Here is a 12997-nt window from a genome sequence, read left to right as displayed (position 1 = left end):
TTCGTAAAGATGAGGGGGCTAGCTTAATAAACATTACAAACCAGACAATAATTGTTCTATATAATTTGTCTTTATATAATTATTATTACTAAAGTGTGTGTATTTATAAAATGATTTTGAGTTATGGAGTAGAGTTTAATTATTGTGGCAATGGGAGTGAGTGAAGCAGCAATGGGATGAACAATGGGATCCAATTCAGATAAAGCACACTTTGAATGAATTGTAGAACAGTGATTTAGAGTTGTTTTCTAAATGGGTCTAAAGATAAATTTACATATTAAATTGAGTTTGTGAGGGTAGTTTATGTATTAAATTTGAGTTTAAAGAGATATTGATAGTTTAGTTAATAATAATATGGGTGCAGAGAGTAAGTTGGGTGTAGAAAGAAGTTACATGGGTTCAAACAAAATTTCCCTTATAATAATCCACGATTTAGAGGTTGCACTTGGTGCGATGGCAAGTGCCTTCGTCCATGAGCGGTAGGTCTCGGGTTCGAGACTTGGGAGCAGCCTCTCCATAAATGGGGGTAAGGCTAGCCGACATTCACATCTCCCAGACCCTGCGTAAAGCGGGAGCCTTGTGCACTGGGTACGACCTTTTTTTTTTTTTTAATAATCCACGATTTCATGCAAAACATTGTTTGGTGTTATGTTTTGAAGGACTATGAGCAATTTCAATAGCGACCAAAACTGTTTGAAGGTCGTAAACAAAAAGCTTTAGCAACGTAAACCATTTCTATTTTCTTTGGTTCTTATAAATTTTATTTTCAAAATTTTGATAACCACATGCATAGTATATGTGCAATTGCTAGTTATAACAAAACAACGAGTATATCTATATTTGACCAAAAAAAAAAAACAAGTATTATCTATATACACAAATTGACACACCCCGATAACCAAGGGGACACCAAAATCGAGGCATGTTGGCTGACACTAGGAACGTGACGAGACCATAATATGCAATTGGTGTGTAAAAAGTACAAGTAAATTAAAACCAAATCTAGAACAAATTTAATACAGGAGTTAGAGTGCGAATTGCGGTAAGAACCCTTATTACAATGCATCAACATCGGAACATAGATAAAAGTGCAGCAGAAAAGAGGATATTCCCATCTTGGGTAGGATAAATATTGTACAACTAATAGGAAATAAATTTCCTACATGGTCAGAATCCGCCTACGAACTCTTGCTCACCACAAAATCCAACTACTAAGTCATAGAGGAGAGTAAAACAAAGAGTGTGAGTGAAATAAAAAATGAAATTACCAAAAAAACCTTTGTTTCTCACAATAGTAAGCCCTCATTGTAAAACGCATATAGTTTTATAAAACCATACAATAAATAAATATGAAAAACCAATACGAATAGTATAAAAGCAGTTCTATAAGGTACCGTTTGGTACGTGGGACGGGACAGGACGAAACGGGACGAGCCGTTCTGTTCTACGTTTGGTGCGCCTAAAAACTGTGGAACATGTTGTCCCATGGGACGAAATTTGGCTGATTTTTCGTTCCACCTCTTCCCCCTGGAACGATCCGTTCCACATCCGTGGAACACAAATTTATAACGATTTATGACAAAATTTCTCCTTATCTTTTTCAATATTTACATCATCCATTCCGCCCTGTTCCGTCCCGTCCCGTCCTGTTTCATCCCGTCCTGTCTTGTTCCGTCCCGTCTGCGTACCAAACGGTATCTAAAGATACGAGTGAACCACAAATATTAAAAGTGTACAAAATATGCTCATTAAAGTGCAAACACATAAGCCCATGCACAAAGTAACTACATAAATAAGTTGAAAGTAATAATTACTTTCAACACGTCACATATAAGGCCCAGATCCAAAAGCAACTAATAAAGCCTGCCACTTAGAAATAACAAATTCAATAAGAAACTCTCGAAGCATATAAAGTAACAGAGATGCTTCTTCGACTCTTTCCTTCCATTAGCCCACCTCTCTCACTCACCACCGGTTTCAGGTACTGTATAAGTTGATATTTGATTTTGTTTTCCGATGTGAGATTTTTGTATTGTCGAACATATAATTGTGGATTGAACAGTTTTTGATATTCTTATATAGATATATAAGGCCAAGGGCAAGCTACAGATTATACCGTGGAAGCAGAGAAATGGGTGAGCAGGAAAATTCAGAATCTGAAGTAATTCAAGTGAAGAATCGTGCCACATTTCGTCTGTGCAATGTGTCAAGGTTCTTACTTTTTGGCTACAAATTCTGTGATGTGTGATAGTTTTCGTGACGATTGTTTTGTGAATTGGGTTTTTTTTTTTTTTTTTCTGTTTGATATTTTGTTCAGTTTCACCACTGAAGTACTGGAGATCCCTGCAGACAATCCAACATTGCATGTTCTTGTTATACCTGGAAATCCAGGTGGGTTTTTGGGTTTTTGTGTTTATCTGGCTGGGATTGATTCAATTGTGAGAACTTACTATTTGGATTTTCGGTATATTGTAGGTATTGTTTCATTTTACAAAGACTTTGTGGAGTCGCTGTATGAGTTGCTGGGTGGAGCTGCGTCTGTGACAGGCAAGAATTGGGTGTTTTTTGTATGTCATTTTCGGTTAACTATTTTAGAGGTTGTAAAGTTTATGCTAATTTGTTTTCAATCTTGTGTCTATCATCAGCTGTTGGGCATATATCTCATACCAAAAAGGTATATCATTTTTCTTATACAAGGTTCGGTCATACTTGTATTAATCCTTGCATCAATTTTCAGCCCTTTGTTGCTCATGATTATCAGTACTTGGTACTGTACTTTGGTTTCCTTTCCAACCAACTAATCGCCTTTAGAATCCGGCAAGTATTATGTTCAGGAATATGTTAAATTATGATAATGCTAAGGTCAACCCTGGGTTTCTAATGTGAAGAAACTGGAAACTAGGGTTCTGACAATTATTGTAAATTATTGAAGTATCCTAAGCTTCAAAATACCTGTAAATCAAGTTACTTTATCAGTTGGAGTGCATGAGGTGAACCAACTCAAGGGCTCTTTCATCTTTGTTTTTTGAAGGTAATTAATTTGGACAGATCACAGATGTGAAAGCCGAAAGCCACTAACAGGTCTTCTTACCTTTTTCTTGGAGAGAAAAGCTAAACCAAAATGAGTAGGAGTGTCTATGAATCAGTTATATTTTAGAGGGCACAATGATATATGTCTTCTGTAGTTAATAAAAGGGTGGTGGGCATCTTATGGTCCTCAGGTTCAAATGTTTCTGAATCTGAAAGATACAAACTTTCTTAAGATGGTTGCAAGAGTAAATTTCAACCAATTATGCATGCAAGTGCATACTTTGACCTTCCATTATATATATAGTAGTTCTTGCAAGTCTCATTTCACCCATTTGTTTAGTTGAAGAATTATTTAATGACTTACTATCATTTATTATGTAAGATATTTGATCTTGTTTGATGCTTTGCTTCGGTGGTCTGTGGCATGGTCATGATTGTTATATGATATTCTCTTCTTGTTAGAACTGGGAGCATGGAAGGCTGTTCTCATTACAAGAACAAATTGATCATAAGGTAAACTGTGCTTGCTTTATGGTTTTGTTTAAATGGTCGGGTGGACAAAAGAGACCAGAGATCTTTGATACATCTCCAAGTTGTTTGTGTGGTGGTTTAATGTCCCGTATAATGGAGTGAAGCATTTTGAATGTCATTTCTTCCGAAATCAATTGCCTTCGAGTTGATCTGCTTGTATTAAAAATATCAAACCGTGAAATCCAAATTACTGAATTGAGCATCTGAAATTATAAGTTTTCATGTCATTCCATGCGTTTGTTTTATTTTAAAAGCAGCAATCCAACTTTGGCTTGCAGATCTGACTTCTGTTTAGAACACTATTCGATTTCTCCTTTTCCAATACTTTTCCTATTGGCACTCATTCGCTAATTTGTCTATATTGGAACTTATTAATTATAACAGTGTCTCAGGCTTAATAGAATAGTATATTAGAGTCACATATAGTGCTTACTTGTAACTAAATTTGTGTGCAGATGGACTTCATCAAACAGGAATTGCAAAATAATGAAGTTCCTATATTACTGGTGCGATAATTTTCTCTCTCCAATTTCTGCTGCTAATTTCAGTTTAATGTCTGCTGTGAGGAGAAGAGGGGTGTATAAGTGCAATATCTGTTCCTAAATCACCTTAAGATTGTTGGACCAAGTTAGATATCTCTTGCATTTGAGTTCTGTAGCATTTGCTTGTCAGCAATGCTGTATCCACTAAACTTTATTTCTAGCATATACATCAGCAACATTGCAAAGACACATCCATTGCCTTTACTTTAACACTCAAGCACTCGTTAATCAGAAGCATTTCCCAGTGTCAATGCAAAATGTTCTCTTGTTTCAGTTTTTGTGTGTGATTGTTTACTGACAGTAGTATTTTTTTATGAACATAAGCATTGTGATTGAGTGCCCTCTCTTCCTCTGTTTTTTTTTTTTTTCATTCGGGTGTCATCCATAATGTATTTCTCCTATGTAGAAAATAGAGGGGTTTATTTGTTTCATGGGTGTGTTTTTAATCTTCGATCAATGGTTGGGTGATGAACATCTGTCAGCATTTCCTGGTTCTGAACGAGGATTATTAGTGTACCATATTTTTCTGTGTTCAAAAGTTGTTCTTCAGGTGGTGATCTCAACAAATTCTGTGACCACCAATTCATCCACAGGATTACAAGAAAGAATTTGAAAGATCGTAAAATTGATTTTCTTCGTCTTCTGATTTTTACTATCTTCTTATAAAACAGCTGAGTTTAGTTTCCTGCAGGTTGGGCACTCTATTGGTTCATATATATCTCTCGAAATGTTCAAAAGATCTCCAGAGAAGGTGACAACAACCCTGTACAGTTTTGTCTACTACTCATTTGTCATACTATTACTACCACCCATAGGTTTCTGACTACAAAGAACCTGTTACTTAACATTGTTTATGGAATTTTAGGTGACATTTTGTGTTGGACTCTATCCATTTTTGGCCTTAAACCGACAATCCATACAGCAGTCTTTCATCAGGAAGCTTGCAGCGTAAAATTCTTTCTTTGTTATGAATTCTTTTTATTTGGTCCCATGCATTAGCAGGATCTTCTGTGCTTCATGGACATGCAAATGCAATAGACAGTTATTATAATGAATGTTTTCCTGTTTTGCTGGTACCTTTCGGTTTTACTATTTTATTTCATGCCTACTTTCTGTGGTGTCTCTTAAGGTTTGTAGGTTTCACTTATGGCACAATTAAAGTTGAACATTGAATGAGAATACTGACAGTTGATGAATTGTAGGGAACTGTTATTGACTCCAAAAAGTACACTCCTCCAAGTTGAGTTTCTCGTTTATGTGTTTAGGTGGGCGGAATGCCGGATGACTTATTTATAGTGTCAATAACAGCTCTCGTTGTTTTTAACCATTTATTGGAATTATCACTTGGTCCTAATGTATATTGACTGGTTCTGTTAAAACTCATTCTAGTGATATTAGTTGTGACAGTCTAACATTAAGGTATTCATGGAGAATAATATCACAGAATATTATGTTTCAGGTCCCGCATTACAAGTGTTGTCTTGAGCTTAATTGTTGCGCTGTTGGGATTGTTTCCTATCCGATTGTTGAGGTTAATTGTGACCACATTCCTTGGGAAGCTCTGGTCAGCTACTGCAGTTGAGGCTACTTGCTCTCACTTGGTAAAGGTAAAGGTTTTTCTTGTAATATTTTCAAAAACGTTGAGCTTATACCAATGTTCTACTGATTTTACTATTTTGCCACCATAAAGCAGTATGTCTTTTTTTTCGTGAGTGTGTGCACACTCACATGCATGTGTTTTGAATCTTTTCCGTCAACATTTGATTCGTGTACTTGCAGTACCATACCATGCGGAATGTCCTCTTTATGGCAATGACAGAATTCAAAAAGGTAAAAGCTCTTGGTTTTCTGTAAATTTTAAGATATTGTAACTGATTCTGAAAGTTACTAATAGTGTTTTGAAAAACTGTAGTTACTGACTGTGAAGATGTATATTGGCTTTGTGCTACTGCATCTACTGAGTGCATCCTTGATCTGATTTGATGAATGAGTTCTTTCCTAATTGGTATTCATGTATGCATTCAAATCTGTTATCCTCATGTTAACAAGGAAGTTGTAACATTAATACATTCGATTGAAAAGTTTCCAGTTTCCACGATGGTGTTCGACTATTTATTCTAGACAATATTTTCCTTGTTAAGATATGATATTCTCTTTGCATATTTTGCATCTTCAGCTTCAACAAACACCAAATTTGCTGCATAGTTCATCTAGGAAAGTTAGAACTTTGATAAACACATCACTGTCAGCTTTCAGAAACACCGGATTGGGCATTCATGAGGGAAAAGCAGCACAAAATGGCATTTTTGTTCGGCGTTGATGATCACTGGGGTCCACTGCAAATGTTCGAAGAGGTAAAATTAAATAGTTCTTTTCAATGTTGATTTTGGAAGTCAAGTATCATTGAGATTTAAGAAATTAATAGGGATATCGTGTCCCTGCCTGTTTGTGCAAATGGATATGTTGCGAATGCATCTATAGGTAGAAAACAAATGTGAAGTCTCATGACCTTCCGGACCCCAGAGATTCCCAGATACCTTTAACGTGTGCTTCTTGCATGAAATTTGCAGCCACTCTCTTTTTCGTTTTCGATCTGGAAAAGAATATAACCAAGAGAGTAGCTTACAACTCCACCAAGAGTAGGAATCTAGGAAGATCTGGGGCCTGAAAGGTTTTAGCACATACGTTGTTCGCTCAAGCCTAGTGAATATATTTTGATTTATGTCATCGATATCTTTTGAAGAAGGGAGTTTTAACAAAACACTTTTTGTACTGTTTACTTTTAACGAAAAACTACATTTATACGTTTCTCTGATACTATTCACTATATCTTTAAAAAGAGCTTTTCATTAAAAGATAAGTTTTTTTTGAACTTTTTGTTAGTTTTCCTTTTGGAGAGCTGCTTAGTAATATAATCACCTATGCACTGCTAACAAGAGGAGTTTTTTGCTATGAGATAATAAATTGATTAGAGATAAGACTTTACGAGACTCCAAAGGTTTAGCATTTCTTATCCCGTTTATAAGTTTACACTGTGGGGTAATGTTTTAGCGATGATTCCTTATCATGGTTTTCATATGAGAAAAGTATATGATCACAGTTTTGTCCCCGACAAACATTGATTGAGAATGCTTAAATGGCCAATAAATTTGGGTTCTCTTAGAAAATTTTCTTTCCAAGTCGATATACGATATAGTACGAATGAGATAAAGTGGTTGCGGTTCTTGATGCTATTGAGTGTTAAATGTGTGTTGCAATTTTGTTTGGAAAAATGATTTCTAAACGCCCTTTTTCACCTTTTGCACACCCTCTTTTTTAAAGAAAAACTAATAAAAAATGTTTGAAAACTTTGAATTTTAATGATAAGAACAAATAAAGGGTAAAGTGAATAGTACCATGATTGACTTTTTTAGTGTAAAAATATGGTTTTTCGTTAAAGTAAACAATACCGAAAGTTTTTCCTTAAAATTCCTTTTTTTTTTTTGCCATTGAATTAAACAAATCAAAAGAGAATCAGATGTCCATATTTAAGAGGATATGTGTAGAAGGTGTAAAATGGCGAGCAGATTGCACTCCCCTTTGGTTTGGGCATTCTTTTACTTTTGCTGTTGGCACTGGGCTTATTACTACTTTGTATTTCTGTGGGTCCCAGATTTCCAAGCAGGTCCCAGATGCTGTTCTATCAATTGAAAGAGAGGGCCATACTCATGCTTTTTGTTGCACTGAAGCAGGCTCAATGTGGGTTGCTGAGCATGTAGCAGGCTTGATCAAGAACAATCAAGCGTCATAGATATACCTGCCCTCGCTACTAGCTAGCCCACCCATGTTTGTCTTTAGGATTTGCAAATATTACACTTTCAGTTGGATGGATAAGTCAATAAATAAAATAAATCAAAAGACTTGATTGTTGCTTGATTAGTTATACTATTAATAAAGGGATGTGATATCCACACACCTCTTTTTACTTCTCTTACACTTTTTTTGTTTTCGATCATCGGATCAGATGAATTGAAGAAAATCAACAGACATAAATTAATAAAGAGTGTGTGAGAAGTAAAAAATGATGTGTGGATAGCACACCCCTTAATAAATTTGATGAGCTGCTTGCTTATGAACAACGAAGGATTCTTCTGTGTAACCGGTTGTATATCTGCTCTCCTTATCTCTAATACACATATGAACTTAAGCTATATGATCGTGAACAACTGAGAGGTCTTTAGTTAAAATAACAAAACTATTATCCCATATTTATTGATTACATCTCCCTCGCATAAGATTTAAGAAGGATTTATCTGAGTGCTCTACATTATAGGCATTACTCACTCCGTGAATTAATTATTAGCCTTGCATCACTTGAAGGCAGATGGTACCACACCATGATGACAAGGAAGCAACACATCAAGTACACAACCCGTGTATTCTTTCTGGTAGTCAAATCGTGCGGTTGAGATCAGACTGTCATAGAAACAGATCACAGGACAGCCATTTTAGCATGCAGGTGACCCTTCAGGAGCTCACGTGCAGACTTTATAGAGAGAGATAGAGATAGCTCCTCTCCCAATCCACTTAGTCAAATCCTTTCATCCCAACAACTCTCAGTTGCTTCCTCAACTCAAAACCTCTCTCTCTCTCTCTCTCTCTCTCTCTCTAAAACACACACAATGCCTACAACAACCAGAAGAAAGCTCCGGCTGAGCAAAGTCACAGTCGACATAGGGTGCGGCATCTGCAGAAAACCCAGTAAGCTCTTCCAAATGTTCAACCCTAAACCTAAACCCTCCTCCAAAACCCTAAAAAACAACCACTTTCCGCCTCCTCCTTCTTCTTCTTCAACCCCACGCAACAATTACAACAAACTCTACAAAGACAACGACCACGCTCCTTTTTTAGTCACAGATTCCGACACGAAGAGCACGAGACCAGTCAACGGATTCGGTAGAATCGGCAACGAGAGCGTGGCCGTGGAGAAAGACTCCGGCGACCCTTACTTGGATTTTCGACACTCGATGCTACAGATGATACTGGAGAACGAGATATACTCCAAAGACGATCTCCGGGAGCTTCTCAACTGTTTCCTGCAGCTCAACTCTCCCTGCAACCACGGCATTATCATCAGGGTCTTCACTGAGATCTGGAATGCTGTTTTCTCTGTCAGGTCTGGAGGTTCGACGTTGCTGCACTTTGCGAGCAACAAGTCATGCGACTACTAGCTGAAGTTGTATCTTGTGCACGTGCAACGGAGTTGGGAGCCTGAGTTTCCATTTACATGTCGAGTTAAGAAGAAAGACAATGGGATTAAATCAAGTTATTTAAGGTCTTTTGTATGGTTGTGGGGTGCATGTAACGTAAAGAAATATTTTCCATGAATCAAATATTATATGAATTATGGTTACGATTTTTTATTTGTTTTTTTGTATTAATTATATTTTACCACTTTCCTAGAGTACAAAATAAAGTAAATCGTCGGATGATATAATGTGGGATCATGAGTTTTGTTACATAATGTAACATGGTAAAAGAATATTTCTATATATGCATTTTTCAGTTCTAAAAAGTTATATATTTTTACCTTTCACTTCTAAAATGTTACCGTACAAAATTTACAGTTACAATGTCTTCGTGAATTTTTTCAGTGCAACACACTTGTGATTTTACATCTTGTGTGGTTATCTTTGAATTGGAATTGGAAGCTTGTAAGTTTTAATTAGAGTTTTGTCCAACAAAAAAAAAGTTTGATTAGAGTGGACTTAGGATTATTCGAGAAGAGCTAAGCTGCAATAAAATAAAGGACGATACTTCATACTTATATTATGCGTACTTTATTTTTGTCGAAGCATACTGTTACTTGTGAGTAACGTAACTATCTCTATAAAATAATCAATTAATTTGAGTTCATTTAATCTTTCATATGTAATGAACAAACTGACAATTCTGATAATAAATATTATAGTTATAAGGGTAAATTACATTTTACTCGTTTAGGTTTGGAATTGATTTCAATTCTTTACATCTTTAAAACATTTCAATTTCATAAATTTACTTATCATTTTATTTCAATTTTATACATCCGTTAGAAAATCCGTTAAGTAAACCGTTAAATGATGACGTGATGATGATGTGGCTGCCAAATTTATGACACGTGACAAAAATAATATTTTTTATACATTTAAAATATTATAATAATTTATCCTATTAAAAAAAAAAAAAACCCATCTTCTTCCCCGAGCACACCCATCTCACTCCACCCCACCTGCAACCCCCCCCCCCCCCCCACAAACTATCCAGAAACCCATCTCCCACCCCACCCACAAACACCTGCACACTAGCGTATCGGGAAGCTTCTAGGGCTTCTTCAAGATCGAGCTGCGATGCGACTTCACGGCCAATGCAGTCGGCGACGACGAGGCCAGCATGGGTGACATTGCGTATAACGATTTCGTCCTCCCAGGACATGGCGTTCCGGTGCATGAGGGTGGATTTTGGGTGGGGTTGGGGGGGGGGTTGCAGGTGGGGTGGGGTGGGATGGGTGTGCTCGGGAAGAAGATGAGTTTCTTTTATTTATTTATTTAATATGATAAATTATTATAATATTTTAAATACATAAAAAATTATGTTTTTTTGTCACGTGGCACAAATTTGGCAGCCACGTCATCACTTAAAGATTTACTTGACGGATTTTCTAACGGATGTATGAAATTGAAATAAAACGATAAGTAAATATATGAAATTGAAATGTTTTAAAGATGTTATAAGAAATTAAAATTGATCCCAAACTTGAAGGGGAAAATATAACTTACCCTTATAATGAACTGTCAATTTATTTTATTATGTAAATGACTACGTGAACTTAAGTTATTAGAGTTTAAACAAGTGTTGCCAAATAATTGACATGATGTACTGGGTCGAGTTCAAATTTTCTGCAGCAAAAACCCTTTGTAGCCTCTTGTGCTCTATTTATTTGAACAACACGTATTTTTTTTTTTTTTTACTTAACTCATCTTTAGTTTTAAATTTTTATTAAGGAGATAAGTAGAAAAATTAACATTATTAAATAAGATTTAAATGAATGATTAAGTGTCAATAAATAAGATAGATCATAAAAAGGTCACAAATTTTGAGTGCAGAAGATTTTAAACTCATTAGGAGTTTAAGTTGGGTTGGTCAACTAGAATGAGGATTTCTCTTTGGGTCCTCTTTATAAGGATTCTGAAAATCTTCTAATCATATCCGTTCATCGTATATCGTACGATTAGAAATCATTGTAAATCTTTTTATTAAAAATTAAATATAAACAGTAATTGATAAAAATTGATCGTACAATATACGATAAACGAATTTGATTAGAGAATTCTCGAAATTCTCACAAAAAAGATTCGAAGATGATACCCATTTGGTCAACTAGGGCGAGTTTGAAGAAATTAGGGCATCACAGTGGGAGAAACACAGGCATTGGGATTTGGATTATAATTATTAGAGTGAGTTGGAAGTGGTGAAAGCCAGTTGTTCTATGCATTTTTATCATGTGTGAAGAGAGAATAGAAATGTCTATCGCTGAGTCCTGACATATCTTATACATTTTCCAATGGGATACTCAATATAATTTTTGGCTCCTTGTACGCTACTAATCACGCACTTGCAACTTGGCCTTCGATCTCTCTCCGTCTCGTCTGCTCTGCCGTACGTTTCTCTACCGTCAATTATTACCTGTTTGCTCAAATCTTCGTGGCTCTCCTCTCCACCTCAGGAAATAAAAACATCCATAGCTTTTGAACCAATGTAACTTAGAGCTGGTTTAGGATTGCTATGCTTTGAAAAAAAACCGTTATGAGAATAAGCGGCTGTGAAATAAATCAACAGAGTGTTTGGTAAACTTTTTTATAAAAGTGATTTTGGAAAAAAAAAAGCAGTCTGATAGTGAGTCTTTTCATTAAAGGAGCACTGTAGTTCCGTGTGCTTTGAAAAAAAACCAGTTTTCCAAAGCTGCAAATAGCAGCTTCAGCTTTTTCCTTTTATTTTAGCTTATTCTCACATCAGCTTCCAAAATAAGTCTTTTTTTTTTCAGTTTACCAAACACCTAAAACCCTCACAGCTTTTTTTCATGGGTGCTTTTTTTTTAAGCATTTCACTCCCAAACCACCCCTTAGACCATTTCTAAAAAAGATGTAAAAAATGTCACATAAACATATAACTGTAACAAATAACGTACAATTTACTTCAACTGAGATGTCGAAGATAACATGGCAAAAAAAGCCTAAGCTAACATGGGCAAATTGATGTCAAATTTAAAGCTGCCTTCAAATTTGATTTTTACTATTTCCAAAGGCATTCCACTTGTCTTGTCTTAAATGCTAGTATATTTAAGTATTATTTTATTATTTTTAAACCAACAATAACCCACTTTTATTATTTTTGTTTAAAAAATATATAAATAAAGCAATAAATTTTGGCATACCGGGTGAAAAGAAAATATTGACAATATGTCAAATTACCAAGTTAGCCATCAAATTTAAATTTGATGATTTGAATTTGACGTCTCTTTTGAAGATGCTCTTACATGTCAAAATTTGAGAGACGATTTCACAAGCCATTACTAATCAGCATCAAGTAAATATGAATATTTTAATTATCTACTACTAATTAATATTGATATTGTTAAGAATTTAAGTTGCGTCAAAGTTTAAATACAATCTAGTAACACACTACTAATTAACATTAATATTGTCTTAAAATTAAGGGTAAATTACATAATAGCCCCTCAGGTTTGAGGTCCATTACAACCTCATACAACAACTTTAAAACATTTCACTTTCATACATCCAGTACCATTTTATTTCAAAATAACACCTCTATTAGATTTCATCTATTAGTCTGATGTGGCTGCCACGTGGAATTTT

The 12997-nt window shown here is 35.4% G+C and overlaps 2 protein-coding genes across 3 annotated transcripts; both read left to right on the top strand.

Moving 5' to 3' along the window:
* Window positions 1-1863: 1863 nt before the first annotated feature.
* On the top strand, window positions 1864-8067 carry LOC126598366 (uncharacterized). 2 transcript variants are annotated; one of them, XM_050264724.1, is made up of 14 exons: window positions 1864-1981; window positions 2083-2211; window positions 2318-2391; window positions 2476-2547; window positions 2646-2674; window positions 3493-3543; window positions 4017-4067; window positions 4795-4854; window positions 4969-5051; window positions 5306-5368; window positions 5563-5710; window positions 5883-5933; window positions 6353-6457; window positions 7756-8067. In XM_050264724.1, the coding sequence occupies exons 1-14, from the start codon at window positions 1923-1925 to the stop codon at window positions 7891-7893; spliced, it is 1113 nt and encodes a 370-aa protein (XP_050120681.1). In that variant the 5' UTR covers window positions 1864-1922; the 3' UTR covers window positions 7894-8067. The 2 variants fall into 2 exon arrangements, with proteins under 2 accessions (XP_050120681.1, XP_050120682.1); XM_050264725.1 differs by lacking the exon at window positions 5306-5368.
* A 587-nt stretch (window positions 8068-8654) lies between these two features.
* Window positions 8655-9505, top strand: LOC126598370 (transcription repressor OFP6-like). Its single transcript, XM_050264730.1, has one exon. The coding sequence runs from the start codon at window positions 8765-8767 to the stop codon at window positions 9311-9313; it is 549 nt and encodes a 182-aa protein (XP_050120687.1). The 5' UTR covers window positions 8655-8764; the 3' UTR covers window positions 9314-9505.
* Window positions 9506-12997: the final 3492 nt, after the last annotated feature.

The sequence above is a fragment of the Malus sylvestris genome, chromosome 14, assembly GCF_916048215.2.
Source record: "Malus sylvestris chromosome 14, drMalSylv7.2, whole genome shotgun sequence".
Taxonomy (NCBI): domain Eukaryota; kingdom Viridiplantae; phylum Streptophyta; class Magnoliopsida; order Rosales; family Rosaceae; genus Malus; species Malus sylvestris.
This window is presented reverse-complemented; position numbering and strand designations above follow the sequence as displayed.